Source organism: Saccopteryx leptura, chromosome 3 (genome assembly GCF_036850995.1).
Source record: "Saccopteryx leptura isolate mSacLep1 chromosome 3, mSacLep1_pri_phased_curated, whole genome shotgun sequence".
NCBI lineage: Eukaryota > Metazoa > Chordata > Mammalia > Chiroptera > Emballonuridae > Saccopteryx > Saccopteryx leptura.
In genome coordinates this window covers 95,029,071-95,046,831 of record NC_089505.1, presented here as the reverse complement: position 1 = coordinate 95,046,831, position 17,761 = coordinate 95,029,071, and the positions used below count along the sequence as shown (strand labels likewise).

The 17,761-nt window shown below is 51.6% G+C and overlaps 1 protein-coding gene across 1 annotated transcript in view; it reads right to left on the bottom strand.

The window, feature by feature from the left end:
- Positions 1-17,761, bottom strand: part of PADI3 (peptidyl arginine deiminase 3) — a 28,839-nt gene that overhangs the window by 9,037 nt on the left and 2,041 nt on the right. Inside the window, exons 2-10 of the mRNA XM_066375202.1 lie at positions 12,359-12,539; positions 9,838-9,910; positions 5,950-6,011; positions 4,870-4,987; positions 4,416-4,541; positions 2,691-2,869; positions 2,373-2,476; positions 2,168-2,279; positions 373-480 (exon numbers count right to left, since the gene is read on the bottom strand). Coding sequence (XP_066231299.1) covers positions 373-480; positions 2,168-2,279; positions 2,373-2,476; positions 2,691-2,869; positions 4,416-4,541; positions 4,870-4,987; positions 5,950-6,011; positions 9,838-9,910; positions 12,359-12,539 — 1,063 coding nt within the window. The remainder of the gene's footprint in view (positions 1-372; positions 481-2,167; positions 2,280-2,372; positions 2,477-2,690; positions 2,870-4,415; positions 4,542-4,869; positions 4,988-5,949; positions 6,012-9,837; positions 9,911-12,358; positions 12,540-17,761) is intronic.

Here is a 17,761-nt window from a genome sequence, read left to right as displayed (position 1 = left end):
ATGTTGTATGAAGATTAGAGACCCAATGATCTTAGTTAAGTTCATTTAAACTCAGGGTGATTTCTGCCATGGCAGTCCCTGGAATAATTCTACTATTTTCACCATCCCTAAAGTGTAAAAAGGTTTAAAACCACTGTTTTACTGTGAGTATGCCCTATGCAATGTTTGGAACATACTTATACCAGAAAGATACTCATTGCTTCTCTGAAATTCAAATTTGACTGGGCACGTCCTAAATTTTACCTGGCAACTCTGCTCCTGTCCTTAAAGATCATGGTTCCCAGGGCTGCCCTCTGTACTCCACACTCTGGTGTGACCCCCAGGGTAATGTCTCTCCACCCTCAGGGATGGGCTGAGCCCTAAACTACTTACCAGGATTCTTTTGTAAGGGAAGTCCTGCAGTTCCCCATTCCTGGGGGAGTCAAAGACCACCGGGAAGGTCTTATGAGGAGCCTGAATGTAGCCCAGCTCCATCTCATCCTGCCAATGAGAGAGACACCTCTCTGTGGACAGTCAACACCTTCCCACACCTTCTTGACACTGAGCACTTAGGGGAAGGCTGTTCCCAGGAGTGCTCTGCCTCAGGGAACTCTGCCCTTAGGGGTGAAGAAGGCAAGGGTCCTGATGCCTGCTGACTGGAGGAGGTGCTGGAGGCTCAGAGAGGGTGTGTACTCGCCTAAAGTCACACAGCAAAACTGACCGGAAATGAATAAGAACAAGGACATGGCCTTGGATGTGTCCCTGTGCTGAGTCAGGGCAGAGTGGACACTGAGAAGGACTCAGAGTGGCCTGAGTTGGACAAGTAAACCTCTGGGCATCAGTCAGCACCTCTGGCTTGCACACGTGGTCATGAGGAGTAGACAGCTGAACAGGGCTGAAGGGATCTGAGGAGGTCTGTCTGCCTCCTTCTCAGACCCATCAACATGCCCCGGCTGATCCTGACCCCTCTGGTCCTGGAGGCAAAGATGGCCCAGCATAGACAATCTAATACCCAACAAGAGGCTCACCATTCTGTGCTCTGCCTTAGGCTCTTTACGAATGTTAACTCCATTAATCCTCATAACATGCCTATGTGGAAGCACTATTATTACTCTATTTACAGCTGGGGAAAGCGAGGAACAGAGAGGTCTAGTTATCTGTCCAAGGGTGCACAGCTAGTCAGCAGCATAGCCAGAATGCAAATCCAGTTTGTCTCACTTTGGGGTCCTACCCTCAACCACCTCATTGGATGAACTTCCAGCCACGATAGCTCCTTAGCTTGGCATTCAAGGTCTCCCACTTCAACTCTTACCCTTCACGGAACCTTGGCCCTGGCCAAAATGAACATATGACAGTCTCATGTCTCCCACCTCTGGGCCCTTGCACATACTGCCAGGACCTCCATCTACTGAATCCCAGCATGGCCCTGACCAGCTCTTTGGCCCTGGGCATTTGCATCCCTGAGACTCCTCAGGTGGGTAATGGCAGGAAGTTGTCAAGAAGATAGACTGACACTAAGGTAATGAATGATGCATGGCCCGCAGTAAGCGCTAGCTGAATGGCGGAAACCATTACCCATCCATTTGCCAAATCTGGTTTGGCTCAGATGCCCTTCCTCCTGGAGGTCACCACTGACAGAGGTGATGCCACCTTCTTGCAAACCTGACTGGCACTTTGCTGGCACCCCTGCTCCATCGGATATTGCAGGAACAATAATTTAGCTCATCGGGGCTTCTCAGCTTCAGCACTATTGACATCTGGGGCCAGACCATTCTTTCTTGTAGGGGCCAGAAGCCAGTAGCACCACCACCCTCAGTGTGACAATTGAAAATGTCTGAGACAGCTAAATATCCTTCAGGGGACGAAATCGCCATCTGTTGAGAACCACTGGTCCAGCCTTCTAAGGGCAGGGAGTGTGTGCCCAGCCCCGTGCCTAGTCCAACTCCTGGGGGTGAATGGGTGTCAAATCCAAGGTCAGTATGTTACTGGGTCTCCAGAAAGTTCTGGAGAGAAGGGACGCTCTCTAGGTCTAGAATGAAAAAGAGCAGTGCCCGGGGGAGAGTGCTCACAGCACCCGGGTCCTCCTGGATCTTTCCCCATTACCCCCCCTGTCCCACCCGGTGGGGGCGGGGCAGCCTCCCCCTCCAGGATGTTGTTCGGGCTGGGCACTGCCCGGTGGCCATGGTACCTGGATCCAGCGGTCATTTCGGTTCTCAGTCTGTGGGCAGACGGTCAGCTTGCAGCCGGCCTTGCTAGCCAGCTCTGCCACTGCATCCACAAAACATGTGTTGTTCTTCACCCTGCACACAAGCCCGGGGAAGAGAGGCTCAGAACAGAACCGGGCCAGAGGGGCTGCCAGGGTCAGAAGGACCCACAGTGCTCCTCCCACTCACCGGCACACGTACACCTCCAGGGGCGGCAGGGTGCTGGGCGTCATAATCCAGGGCGCCACACGGAACACGACCGTGTCGGTGAAGATCGGGGACTCAGAGAAATCCTTTAGGAGAGGAAGGGAGGACAGAGCACTGGCCTTGGGGCCAGAGGCCTGGGTGATTTACAGACCCGGTGACCCTGAGCAAGCTATAAACTCCATACCGGTTTCTAGAGAGGAACCAGCAGGGTGGTGAGAATCTGCGATCCTCCACACCAGCTATGCCCGTCTCTCCCAGGAATAGAAGCTCTGTCACCTCCTCTGCCCAGCCACCTCCTACCTCATTGGAGTCATCCAGCAGGGTGACGTGGAAGAACACGAGGCCCGTGAAGCCGACGTCGGGGAAGGAGAGGCCCTCCACGAAGAAGCGTTCCTCATCCCCTTGGAAGCGGGGCACCTTGTAGGACACCTTGTCCTGGCCCAGCACATGCTTGTAGGACTCACATGAGTCCTCGGGACCTGGGAGGGGACAGAGTAGCAGCTGTGACTCCCTGGCAGGCCTGAGGAGCAGGAGGAACGCAGGAGAGCTGTGTAATCTCACCAAAGTGCAGGCCAGATGATTCCTGCGTCTCCCCTCCCGCTGACAAAGGGAAGAAAGATGTTTAATACTCAGAGGGTGGGGCTGGGCGTGGGGACAAGTTGGCGCATCGAACAAAGTCAGGCGTACCCTGAGCTAGCAATTCCACTTCTACGTATCTTTCCTACAAAATCCATACACGGAGGTCTTCACTGGCTGTTTACGTGCTCACTGATCAAACATTGACTGAGCGCCTCCTATGGACCTATGAGACGCGGCTCCAGACTCAGGACACAGCCACCAGCTAGGTCGCTGCCCTCCAGGAACCTATATTGTAAAATCAAAACTCCGAACAACCACAAGTCTCAGGGGACCACGTGGGTGGGTGACAGCATCTCCATGCTTTGGAATCTCGTGCAGCTGGGGGAACAAGGAAGCAGAACCAGACGCACACACAGAAGGGGTGTCAAATACACATTCAGTGGCAGGAACAGGTTGGAAAGCGGGATATGTACATGCCACACACACACGTGTGTGCACACGCGCGTGCGCACACACACACACACACACACAGAGGCACATAGGAAAATGTTAGAACACAAATCCTTAACAGTGAACATGTTTTAAGAGTCGGGTTTAAGGTTAGGGGTAGAGGACTCTTATCTTTTTACTCTTATATGATGTTAAATTGTTTAATCTTTTTTTAATGAATTAATTTAATGTTTTGAGATAGATGAAGGGAGAGAGAGAGAAAGAGAGGAGCATCAACTTTTTGCTCCACTTAGTTGTGCCATTGATTGCTTCTCATATGTACCCTGACCAGGGCTCAAACTGGTGACCTAGGGGGTTGAGCTGGCACCCCTGGGATTGAGCCAGCACCCTCAGGAATGAGCTAGTGACCACAGGATCGACCAGGCAACCCCAGGATCAAACCAGTGACCCCAGTGCTCCAGGATGACGCTCTATCCACCGCGCTACCGGCTAGGGCATATTATTTGATCTTTTTAAAAAGTGAGCATCTTATTACTTATATACATTTGTATTTCTCAAAGGTCTTTTCCATCCTTGCTTGGACCTGTGAGAATGGCATTGAGGCTGTGTGAAGCAATGGCTATATATAATATTTTTTGGCGGGGGGGAGATGCACTCTGAATTGTGTAGGGGCAATTGTCACGGTGCCTGGGACTGCCTTGGAAAAAAATTCAGTGAATAGAGAGGAACAGACGAAGCAAGAGAGGTGAAGAGTGATAACTGTTGACTCTGAGTGGTTGTCTTCTGGGGGTTTATACTGTCCTTTCTACTTCTGCGTATGTTTGAAATTTTTGAGAGCAAAAACTTCATTCATCCAATAAAACAACCTTGGGCCAGAGCTCACACATCTGACTGTTCCCCTGGCCCCCAAGGCAGCCATGAGCCTGGGCAGAGCCTGCCCATTGGCACAAGGCAGGGATGAGGTTCCCTGGCAGTAGAGGGTGGGCATGAACTCACCGCAGGCGTGGAAGACCCGTGCCCGCTTAGCATCACAGCTGGAGGTATGGAGGACCAGTCTGTGGTCATCGAAGAGGGCAGCAGGGCCCTGGGTTCGGAGGACCATGACAGACATGTCTTCCAGGTCTGTGAAGCCAAACAGAATTTTGTGAAAGGGGCTGACACACAGTAGGTGCACAAATAATGTTAGCATCCTCTGCTCCCCTGGGAGGAGAGAAACATGAGAATTTATCTCTCAAATTCCATCCCAGCATGTGTGAGAGTCTGCTGCCACTGGGGATGTTGGGAGGGGCAGCTGCCAGCCCAAGGCAGGTGTGGAGGACAGGGAGGGCGTATCTGGGAGCTGGAACAATGGCCCCGAGCTCTGCCTTCAGAGCTGTTCCTGTGGGTTGGAATCCCTGCAAGCTGACTGACCCTGGACACTCAGGGACGCCACCACCCTGGCCCCCCTCACCTTGCAGGCAGTGTACGTGCTGGTCACAGTTGTCCTGTTCATCACTGTTCAGATCGTCTCTGTCACAGTTCACCAGCAGGATGGCTCCATAGCCCTCAGGCCCCCAGACCCACTGGCGCTGCCAATGACAAAGCGGAGCTGGTGACGGGACTCGGACCAGCCCTGCACCACCCTGCCCATCAACCTCCTGGCTGAGCTCCTGACCCCATCCCTCCCCCTTCACCCTACCCTGTGAGCACCTCTTGCTCAAGAAACAGCAATGGCTCCCTACTGCCCGCCCCATCAAGTCTGAACAAGCAGCTGTCTCCGGGGCTGCCAGCACGGTGTTTCCAGCCAGTGTCCGCTTTGTCAATGGGCAACTTCCTGATTCTAAATCCATCCATTCCCTCGGCTTTGGCTCCTGCTGTCCCCTCTACCTCAATGCCTCCCTTCTACATCCCTTTGGAGAGTAGCTCAAGTGGACTTTCTACCAGAAAACCTTCCTTGCTCACCCAGCGCACCTTGACCTTCTTTGAACGCCTACTACTACATGGGGTATCACCACAATTCAGCCAGAAGTTCTTTATCAGTTTTATACTTGGTAGATTTCTCTTTCCACCAAGATCAATGGGTTAGTACACTATGGCCCACAGGCCCAATCCGGCTCATGGCCTGTTTTTGTAAATAAAGTTTTATCGGAACATGGTCATGTTAATTTTTACATATTGACTGTAGCTGTTTTATACTGCCATGGCAGAACTGCATAGTTGCAACAGAGGCTATATGGCGTGCGAAGCCTAAAATATTTACTATCTTGTTTTTACAGGAAAACAACCCCTGACTTAGATCGAAAATCTGGAAGGGCTTTTCCCCTCAAAACAAGGCCTGGCCCAGGGCTAGGCAAGTGTGTGCTTTATAATCCTTGGTGATGACTTTTCTCCTGGTAAAGATCCCCAGACACGTCTGGTCCCTGTTTGGCTCCCCTGACCCTGGCTTCAGCGGGGAGGTAGGGGATACCCATAATGACCTCGCCTCTACTGACACAGCCTAGAGCAGTTCCAAACTCCACACCCCTTTCTGGGCCCAGGCTGGATGCCCTACCTTGTCCACAGCACTGCTGCTCTGCCTGCCCTCACAGTTCAGGTCACAATCCAGAGTGATGTCTGCAAAGGGAAGGCAGCGGGTCAGTCATCACAGGCTCCCAAGGAGGTCGGCACAGGCCTGTGACCTCCACGCTCTACCTATGCTCTCAGGACCTACCTGGCGCTGGGCAAATGGAAGTCATTTTCAAGAAGACCATGCGCAGAGGTGGGGGTATTTAGAGCCTCTCTTTCTGAGCTGGGGAAAGAAAGAGGCCTGGGGGAGGGAGCGGGGTCGGAGCAAAGGCCCAGGGTCAAAGGCTGCCTCCTCCAGGAAGTCTTATCCCTCCCTCTTCTGCATCCCTACAGCCCTCACTGTCTGGGGCATGCCCTGCGTTGAGCTCGGGTTGCCCTAGACATCCTCTGTGTCTGTATGAAGATGCCTCATCTCCTTGGGATGGGGGAGTGAGCCTGGACTTTAGTGTCAGACACACAAAGATGTGAATCTGGGCTCTGCCACCTACTGGCTGTGGACTGTCTGTCATCTCATACTCATAAAATCCCAACCTCCATCCCACCTTCTTAACGTGTCTCCCTAGAACTGGGGTAGAGTTTATAACACAAATGGAGCATTCAAGGGAGAGGAGTAAGGGCAGTGGGAAGGAGAAAGACTTTGAAATAATTCTGAATACATGACAGGATACCCAACCACCATACAACATGTGAATATATCTCACAAACAGGCGGGCCAAAGGAGCCCAATGCGGAAGAAGGGGTACAACACGATTCCACCCACAGGAAGTTCAAAGAAAGGCGAAAATAGACTATATTATTTGGGTGTGCATATTCAGGTGATAAAACCACCAAAAAAAAAAAAAGGGGCAAGAAAATACTTATCACTAGGTATTGGTTACTCCAGAGGAAGAGGCCAGAGATCAGGGAGGGTGTAGTTGGGGGAGACTTTGTGGTGCTGGTCATGTTCTATATCTTGACTGGGGCGATGGTTGATCAAGTGTTCGCTTTGTAACTATTCTTCCATGTGCATGTATAAAATAAAGTGTCATGTGCTTTTCCGTGTTGTATTTTCCAATGAACTGGGATGTGTGTGTGTGTGTGTGGTTGGGGAGGGGGAGGCAGAGAGATACCCAACCTCAGTCCTAACTAAAGGGAGGTGAATTAAAGCACCACGGAGATACAACCTCACTGATTGGCCAAAAGGGAGAAGGCTGAAGGTGCACAGGGTTGGCAAGACACTCCCATGCGCTCTTGGCAGGTACACAAAAGTGGAACTGTCTTTTGAGGGGAGCAATTTGACAATCTCTGGCAAAATTCACAATGTACATTTCCCATAGCGCAGCAGTTCTGCTTCTGAAGATAGAGCATTTTCAACTGTCTTGCTACTTGCTCTCCATGTGCTTGGACCAATGCAAACTGCCACCCACAATGCAAGGGACTCCCCACTTCCACATCCTTGGCAACACTAAGTGACGCATCTTTTCATTTGGGTTCTGATCACTGGGGCTTTTTCGTCTGTGAATTGCTTGTTCATTTTTTTTTTCTCATTCGAGTCATTTTTCTTTTTTTCCTTACTGATTGAAATTCTCTATAATCTCTATGCTCCGAGTAAGCTGTAGGCATTGCAAATGTCTTAAGATCTCCCAGGCCAGAGCTGGGTGTTTTAATCGTCTGTTGTATAGAAATTTTCTATCTTAATGTAGTCTAACTTATCAATCTTTCTCCTTATGATCTGTGCCGTTATTTTGCCTTGTTAAAGACAACTTTGACCTTGAGTTGACAGATATTCTCTTCTAAAAGCTATAAAGTTTTTATTTCACTTTAAGATTTTTAACCCATCTAAAATTTATTTTTTTGAGTATAGTAAAAGATATAGTTCCAAGTTTATTGACTCTCATGTGATAGCCACATGAGCAGGGGGTCTACGTCCAGTTCTTTATCACTTCCCTTGGTCTGTATTTCATCCTGCACCAATGTCACACTGCCTCAAGTACTACAACTTGGAATAAAGTCTTTGGTGCCATGAATCCCTTCATCTTGTTCTTCCTCAAAATTGCCTTTGCTCTTCTTGCCCTTGGCTCTTCCATAGATTTAGAATCAGCTCTGTGAAGTTCTATGTAAAAAGCCATGTTGGATTTTGGTGAGAGTGTCATTGAGTTTAGATTGTTTGATATTGTCCCATCAGCTGTTACATCTCTGATCTGTATTGTGTTTGTTTTGTCCTTTCTTTCTCTTTGGGTTTCAGTTTGGGTCACTGTTGCCCTATCTCCAAGTTCACTAATTTTTATTTTATTTTTTTATTTTTTACAGAGACAGAGAGTGAGTCAGAGAGAGGGATAGACAGGGACAGACAGGAACGGAGAGAGATGAGAAGCATCAATCATTAGTTTTTCATTGCGCGTTGCAACACCTTAGTTGTTCATTGATTGCCCTCCCACATGTGCCTTGACCGCGGGCCTTCAGCAGACCGAGTAACCCCTTGCTGGAGCCAGCGACCTTGGGTTCAAGCTGGTGGGCTCTTTGCTCAAACCAGATGAGCCCGCGCTCAAGCTGGCGACCTCGGGGTCTCGAACCTGGGTCCTCTGCATCACAGTCCAATGCTCTATCCACTGCGCCACCGCCTGGTCAGGCTCCAAGTTCACTAATTCTTTCTTCAGCTAAGTCAAGTTTACCAAGAGGCCCATCAAAAGCATGTTTCATCTGTTACCATGATTTTTATTTCTAGCATTTCCATTTGAATCCTTCTTATAGTTTTCATCTCTCTGCTGAAATTCCTCATCTGTTCATGCATATTAGCCACCTTTTCCTCTACAGTCTTTAACGTATTAATCATGATCGCACTTGCTGTCTGAGAGTTCCAACATCTGCATCATCTTGCATGGAGTTTATATATCAATTTATAGAGAATTGGGAAAAAAAATTAAGTTGGATAAAGGAAGGTCCAGTTCCATGTCTATATATGCTTCCACTTCCTCACAAAAGGGGGGAACAGACAGGCATGCATGTGTCTACTTGTATAAGCACAGCATGTTTCTAGAAGGGTGCTGCACCTAGGGAACTGGGAGTGTTGGGTTAGAAGGAGAGAGGTTTTACTTTTTTTTTTTTTTTTCTTTTTTCTGAAGCTGGAAACAGGGAGAGACAGTCAGACAGACTCCCGCATGCGCCCGACCGGGATCCACCCGGCACGCCCACCAGGGGCGATGCTCTGCCCACCAGGGGGCGATGCTCTGCCCATCCTGGGCGTTGCCATGTTGCGACCAGAGCCACTCTAGCGCCTGAGGCAGAGGCCACAGAGCCATCCCCAGCGCCCGGGCCATCTTTGCTCCAATGGAGCCTTGGCTGCGGGAGGGGAAGAGAGAGACAGAGAGGAAAGCGCGGCGGAGGGGTGGAGAAGCAAATGGGCGCTTCTCCTGTGTGCCCTGGCCGGGAATCGAACCCGGGTCCTCCGCACGCTAGGCCGACGCTCTACCGCTGAGCCAACTGGCCAGGGCCTTACTTTTCAATTTATATATAGTTGACCCAGGAACAACTTGGAGATTAGGACCGCCCACCTCACACATGTAACTATGGTCAACCCTCTGCAGATTCAGCTTCCCAACCATGGAGTTGACCCTTGAACAACACAGGTTTGAACTGAATGGGTCCGCTGAACTGCAGAGATCATTTGAAAAAAAAAAAAATCCATGTATAAGTGGACCCATGCAGTTCAAATCCATTTTGTTTACGAGTCAATTATATAGTCTTTCGTACTGTTTGAATTTTTTTTTAATGTGCACTTCTTGCTTGAACTTAAAAAATAAGACTGATTGATTGTGGTAAAAAGATCCTTGCTCAGTCATTCTCGACCACTCTCCACCCTGCCCTTGGCCACTCCCTCAGCACGGCCCCAACTTACCAACACAGGTGAGGTAGAGCACCGTGTATGCCAGGGGCAGGGGCTTCTGGCTGGAGTAGTAGGAAATCTGGACCTGTTGAGAGATGAGCCCGGGGTCACGGCAGCTGAAGCCAAGAGCTCCTTGGCTTGGGATACCGGGCAAACAGGGAAGGAGGTCTCGGGAACCTCTGCGCACTAAACCTGAGTTTCCTAACTCGGCTCTTCCTTCAGCCTCCCTGCGCCATTTATTTTCCGTGCCTCAGTTGGCTCATCTGTAAAATGGGAACTATTTATGAGGGATTCTGTGGAGACTTGGGTCCCAATGATGTTGATGACCACCATATGATTTTGGCGAGGCCCAGTAGCAAGCCTCAGTCCCACCATTTGTAAAATGAGGAGTTCAGACCGGGCAGGGTTTAGTGACATTCTCCAAGCCAGTGGGACCGTGGGGCTCAGACAGGCCTGGACTTGAGCCCAGCACCTCTGGGTTCTGTGACCTCAGTCAAAACCCTTCACCTTTCTCAGCCTCCTCAGTTTTCTCATCTGCAAAATGCGGACCATACAGGTTCCTCCCTCAGAGGATGGCAGCACAGCTTGGAAATAGCACACATAAGAGACTGATTCCGTAGAAAGTGCTCAAGAACTATCGGCTACTATAACTGGTGACAGGTGGCAGTGAGTAAGGGCTTGGATTCTGGGTGCAGCGTGGGTAAGTATCCTGGGAAAAGTTACTACCTGCTCTGGGCCTCAATTTCCTCAGCTGTAAAGTGGGGGATAATAGCAGCTCCTCCCCTAGAGGATTGATTACAGGCTGTGAGGATGGAAGAAGAAACTCATGTGACAATCTCCGCGTGGTGCCTGGCCCTCAGCGAGCACCCAGGAACTGTCAAAGGTGGGGCTGAAGATGGCGAGGACGATAGAGCAGTTGTTGGAGTTCGATGACTCAAAGCCACCTCCAACCCACGGCCCTCCTCTCGGACAGTCCCTTCTGACGTGGGTCCCTCAGCTGTCTGGTTCCAATGTCCTCATCTCAACCTGAGTGTTTAGGATCTTACATGAGCCACTCAACCTTCAGTCCTGGGAGCCCCTAAATCCTATAATTACCGATCCCCATGTGTCAGGCCCCAGCAATGAGGCTCGCCTCAGACATACAATTACCTGGGTCCCGGCTAAAGGCAGGGGGAGGCAGAGGGGGGTCAGCCAAGGAAGTTAGGGAGGGGAGGGAGGTGTCCACACAGTCCCTGGCCTCAGCAGGGTACCTCCCAGGCTGCTGGTCCTCCTGTCCTGCCCTGGGGACCCCATCCTGACCATCACTAACTCTGTGACTCACCAGATTTTGTGGTTTTAGGTAAGCCGTGCCCCTTCTTGGTCTCAGTTTCCTTGTCTGTAAAGTGTTTACACTGGGTCCCACCCCACCTGTCTCACAGAGCCCTGTGGAGAGGCTCAGTTCAGATACATGGATGGGAACTGGGGTAGGACTGATGCAGGGTACCCGCCCCCAGGTGTCAGGCAGGTCTGCGTTGAATTCTAGCTCTCCTCCTGACTAGCCATGTGGCCCCAGGACAGTTACTCTGAACCTTGGTAGCCCCGCCTGTGAAATAGGGATCAGACCCTGCCTGTCAGGGCTATTGTGAGGGCTAGAAGAGATCATCCATGCTTGGCTCATGGCCAATGCTCTTAAAGGGCCAGTTTTTCAAAATATAGCTCCTGACATGGAGTATAAACCCACCACTCCCATATGCTGAGTCCTGGTTCCCATCAGCCACTTAAGGTAGCATCACTCATGCCAGGCTCAAGGGCCACCCCGTTTTTTCCACTTTTTAAAATACTTTTTAATTTTTCCATTGATTTGAGAGAGAAAGAGAGGAAGAAGGTGAAGGGGGAGAAAGAAAGAGAGAGAGAGAGAGAGAGAGAAGCATCAACTCGTTGTTTCACTTAGTTACGCATTCATCAGTTGCTTCTTATATGTGCCCTTACCGGGGATCGGACCCACGACCTGGGTGTGCTGAGATGACGCTCTATCCACTGAACCACCTGGCCAGGGCCTCTCCTACCTTTTAAACATTGCCTGCCCTGGGGCTAGAATGTTGCCCACAGTTGGGGCATGTTAAACTCACTCTTGTTAGCTGAACTAGCAGAGAGAGGAGGGAAAGGAAAGTCATTATGCCTCTGAGAAGGCAATTGGGACAGGAAGAGAGTGGAGGAAGGAGAAGCAACTTGGGGAAATGTCACCTTGGGCAACGGGGTCTCCCCAGAAAGCAGCATCCCTCCCCTGTCCCTGGTCCCTCCTTTCTCTCCTCCACTCAGAATAGCAGAGATAACCTAATCAACCCCCAACCTACAGATGGGGAAACTGAGGTCCTACTTGCCAGAGGACACACACTCTGTGTTTTTAAGATGCTGAGCTAGAGCTAGCTGGCTCCAAGGCCAGGCACGTACCCACCATGCTACCCTGTACTCTGGGCAAAAAGAGGGTGCTGAGCCCTTGTGAAGCTAGCTCGCTGCCTTCCCGCTCTGCCCCCAGACCAGGGGCCACACTCACATGACTGTCGTTGAGGTCATTGCTGGGAGAGTGCATGACCACGATGATCTCCAACCCCGCGGCACAGCGCCACCGCCTGGTGTCTGCACGCTCCCGGTCCCGCTCCGTGCTGGGAGAGACGTAGATGTCCACACCAGGGGTTCCGTACACCTCAAACGTCTCTGTGCCCTCTGGTACTGACCTGGGAAGAACAAGGAGCCATGGGAAGTGCTGGAGGGGGCAGCCTGGGTTCAGATGTTTGAGCTTTGGCTCAAACTCTTGCTTCCTCCAGGAAGCCTTCCCCGACCACCCCAGGCCTCTCAGCTCCTCACGGCAAACTCCTGGGAGTCAAGCTTGGACCATGCACAAATATATACACAGTCTTGCATTCCAAGGCTCAATGTTCACTCACATTTCCCTGGAGGAAGCAGCATACACAGGCACCCGGGCGGATCACAGTAGCCAACACTTGAGCTCTTGCTATGTGCCTGCCCTGTTTGAGTCTCTTTATGTGTATTATGCCATGTAATCCTCTCAATAGCCCTAGGAGGTCAGTACTTTTACTGTCCCCATTTGGGCAAACTGAAGGTAAGTAATTTGTCCAAGGTCATGGAGCTAGTTAGTGACAGGACTGGGATCTAAACCCAGGCCTTCTGGTTCCTGAGTCCACATTTCTTGCTCATCACTCCCCAAGAGTAACAACCACAATAATCATCACCCCTGGGGCCCCCATCCCCTACACACTCACCATGGCAGTCCTGGCCAGGCCGCCCTGACCAGCACAGTCCCAGCAGGAGAGGATCATGACTCCTACTTACATGTGGGGAAACTGAGGCTCAGAGGGGCAAGAGATTTCCCCAGAGTTGCATAACTGGTCGTTCTACCGCAGGCCCTTTCCCTTCCTCACCCCGCCCGGAGGACAGCAGACCCGTTGCCAAACACCCTCTTCACCTCCCCCAACCAGCATGCTTCTGATACTTCTCAAAGTGGCTTTTTTTTTTTATAAAAAGAGAACTAGCCCAAGCCCAAGCTCTGGTCCCACTGCTGGGCACACTCTGCCCACTGTCCTCACCGGCACGAGGGGCTGCACAACTCTTTCTCCTGCCCCAGGAAGCCAATGAAAACACAGAATGCCCAGTTAAACTTGAATTTCAGATCAACAACAAATAATTGTTTTCATAGAAGTATGTCTCCTGCAATATTTGGGCCAGGGGTCCCCAAACTTTTTTCACAGGGGGCCAGTTCACTGTCCCTCAGACTGTTGGAGGGCCTGACTATAAAAAAACTATGAACAAATCCCTATGCACACTGCACATATCTTATTTTAAAGTAAAAAAAAAAAAAAACGGGAACAAATACAATATTTAAAATAAAGAACAAGTAAATTTAAATCAACAAACTGACCAGTATTTCAATGGGAACTATGCTCCTCTCGCTGACTACCAATGAAAGAGGTGCCCCTTCCAGAAGTGCGGCGGGGCGGATAAATGGCTTCAGGGGGGCGCATGTGGCCCGCGGGCCGTAGTTTGGGGACCCCTGATTTGGGCCATGATTATACACAAATATTATTAATTGCTTATCTGGATTTCAGATTTAACTAGGCATGCTAGATTGTATCTGGCAACCCTCCTCCCACAGCCTGTAATTCCCAGGGCTGGTGGTGCCCTCTGTTCTGTTGTGCCCTGGGTGTGGGGCCAGCCCTCACTAGAGGACACTGGAGAGAGAGGCACGGGGACACAGAGACAAAGAGACATGGAGAGACCCAGAGAGATGGGGAGCCGGAAGACAGAGCCACATGGAGACAGATCAGGGCATGAAGGGCCCCCTCATACCCAGGGGCACCCTCAGCTCCTCACCCGCCCCTCTCCCCTAGGCACCTGACCTGCAGCTCCCCAGGAAGCCTGTAAACTTTCTGTGGAACAACCCCCCTCCCCCCCAGTCCCAAGCTGCCCCTTGGACCCCATGCCTCCATGAGCTAGAGTTGAGCACCCTTACTGTCCTTCTGGTATGAAAGCCCACCAGTTCCCATACCCCCACCCCTGGGTTTGGGGTATTTCGGCCCAGCTCCCTGCGCCTCCCTGGGCCAGGCTCTGTGTAAGGTATGGGGGAAGTGCCCCCGCCTGGGAGGGGCCCACAGAAGCTAAGGGTTCGGGTAGTACCTGGACCAGAGTCAGGAGTCAAATACTAGAAAGGCTGGACCGCACAGTAGGCAGAATACCGTGAATAAATCGCCTAGCCTCCCTGGGCTCCGTAACCTTACCTATAAAGCGGGATAATGACACCCATTTGGCCAAACTCACTGGCCATCGTGAGGCTCAAATGCGAGATTGATAGGAAAGGCTTGGAAAACTGCCCACCCCGGATGGGGGAAGGGGCTGTTAAAGTAAATTGAGGTAAAGGAAGCTGGAGGCAGTTCGAGAGGGTGGGCTACAGCAGGGGTCCCCAAACTACAGCCCGAGGGCAGCATGCGGCCCCCTGAGGCCATTTATCCAGCCCCCGCCGCACTTCTGGAAGGGGCACCTCTTTCATTGGTGGTCAGTGAGAGGAGCATAGTTCCCATTGAAATACTGGTCAGTTTGTTGATTTAAATTTACTTGTTCTTTATTTTAAATATTGTATTTGTTCCCGTTTTGTTTTTTTACTTTAAAATAAGATATGTGCAGTGTGCATAGGGATTTGTTCATAGTTTTTTTTATAGTCTGGCCCTCCAACGGTCTGAGGGACAGTGAACTGTCTCCCTGGGTAAAAAGTTTGGGGACCCCTGGGCTTTTGTGTCGGGGAAGGCTTCCCTGGGGAAGGACAAGGAGGGGACATGGCTGAGGGGAAGCCATTTTACCATGGAGGCCTAGGAGGTCAAGTTTAAACTCAGACTGTAACAAGCTTGTCTTATTTCACCCCTCTGTAATGGGGAGCCAACGATGGGTCTCGATTAGAAGAGGCAACACGATGGATCCGTGGTCAGGTGGTTAGCCTGTGGACTCTGGGGCCAGGCTGCTGGTCCAAACCCCGGCCTCGCCATTCACTAGGTGTGCGGCCTTGGGGGAGGGACGTGGCCTCCCTCGGCCTCAGTGCCAGCGTCCATAAAGTGGGGATAATGAGCAGATCAAAGGAGTGGGTGTGTGTAAATGCTCGGGACCGAAAGTCAGAGGCCCCCGAACCCAAGCCCTTGTTTCAGTGCTGGGAAAACTGAGGCTTCGAAGGAAAGGGACTGGAGGTAGGGCTCCAGACTCCCAGTCCAGTGCTCACCCCCCGTCACGAAAGCTGTGTGTTAGGGAGATCAAAGGGGTGGCTGAGGGGAGAAACCCGGCATCAGGGACAGGAAGGTCTGGATTTCCCGTTTCCTGGAGGACGGAAGAAGTGGCAGAGAGTCGTCCGGATGAGCTTCTTCCTCCGGCCAGGCCTCCTCAAGCTGCCAGCCTGCTGCCCTGGACGTGCCCCCCAGCCCAGCCCTGGGAGGTGTATGTGGCTTGGAGCCTTGGGTTCTGCCCAGATGAGGCGGTTCACGCACAGGACAGTCAAGGCACCCCCCCCCCCTAGCCAGCCGAGGAGGTGGCGAATGGAGGGTGAACAGTGCAGGGTGGCCAACGGTTCCGGTTTGCCAGGGTCGAAGGCATTTCCTGCAGTGCAGGACTTTCAGTGCGAGACCTAGAAGGTCTTGGGCAAACCGGGACAGCTGGTCACTCTCACAGTGGCCCACCTCAGCCCCACCTGGTGAAAACAGATTCCAGACCGGAAGTGCTGCAGGCAGGGCCCTGGAACCTGCATTAGAACCATCCTGATGCCCAATGAAGTCAGAACCACAGCTAAGGGTGGACTGTTTCAGAAATGCTGGAGCCTGGTGCCCCCAGGGCGTGTGAGGATGACTCAGTGTGAGTCCACCCCATCCTGGGAACCAAGACAAGTCAGGTCTTCCCCTGTGTCTTCTGACTTCCCTTCAATGGTGAGGAGGATGACGATGACAATGGTGATGAAGGTAGCTCCCATTGCCATATTTATTCCCACTTTACAGATGAGGAAACTGAGGCTCATGACAGGTGACTTGCCCAAAGTCACACAGCTGGTAAGTGACAGACCCAGGACTCAGGGCCAGCTCTGTCCCCACTCCCTTGCAAACCCAAACCCATTGGCCTCTGACAAGACAAAAGCAGATTTTCAGAAACAAGAAACTGACAGAAAAGGTCCCTGTAGCTGAAAACACAAAGGTCGACAAGATAACCACCAAGGTCCGCACTGAGTGGCCCCCAGAGCCAGAGGGGACCAAGGCCCAGGCAGCTCTGGCTCCAGGGAGAGGTGCCAGCTGCTCCTCCCACTCAGTGAGGCTCCCAGATCCTGGCCTCTCCAACAGAACCAGGCACAGGAAATCACCGCCCCTCTTTAATCCCACGTTCTTCCCGCCCCAGGAAAACGCGGCCACGCATTCATCTTAAAGCCAAACAGTTAAGTGTTGGAGATGTGTCAGCCTCCCAGAGCCCCGCTGCACATGGACAGTCAGAGTTCTCACATCAAAATCCACTGGAGCCTGACCTGTGGTGGCACAGTGGATAAAGCGTTGACCTGGAAATGCTGAGGTCGCCGGTTCAAAACCCTGGGCTTGCCTGGTCAAGGCACATATGGGAGTTGATGCTTCCAGCTCCTCCCCCCCTTCTCTCTCTCTCTCTCTCCTCTCTCTCTCTCTCTCTCTCTCTCTCTCTCTTTCTCTCCCCCTCTCCTCTCTAAAATGAATAAAAAAAAATTTTTTTTTTAAATCCACTGGAGGCAGAGGGGAGCTGCTGTGTCATCTAAGGGATGGGGCTCAGAGGCCTCTATGAGCAGAGCTTGAAACCCACTGCTCTGTGCAGACTCTTTAGGATACACTGGGGAAACTGAGGCCCAAGAAGGAGCAGAAAGTTGTTCCAGATGACACAGCAAATGGTGACAGAGCTCAGACCAAACCTCAGGGTCACTGGCCCACAGGTGCTCAAGTCTTTTCACCCCATTAGACCACCTCTGCTGAGCAAGGGGTGATGTGAGCTGTTTCCCCTTCCACCTAGGGCCGCTCCCCAACCCTGGCCGCACATTTACCCTGGGGTGCAGCTCAGCACAGGAATCTCTGTTCAGGAAAACAGAGCTCCCTCCCAAATCAGGGCCATCTCCAACTCAACAGAAGGCAGGAAGACAGGATTTAATCTACTGCCTCAGATAGAGAGGCCCAGTGGTCTTGCCTCTGCTCATCCTTCGAGGCTCTAGTTGGTGCCCTTCCTCCAGGAAGCCTGTCCTGACTGCTCAGCCTATGCTAATTTCTCTTTGCTTATCTCCTCCTTCTTCCAGTATGGTTCAGAGGTTGTTCCCCAGTCGTCTTGTCAGACACGGAGCCAGGCCTGAGCCACCATGCCCACTGCCCCCCCTTCTTTTGCTGGCTCACAGTCTGAGCACCCAGGATTGCTA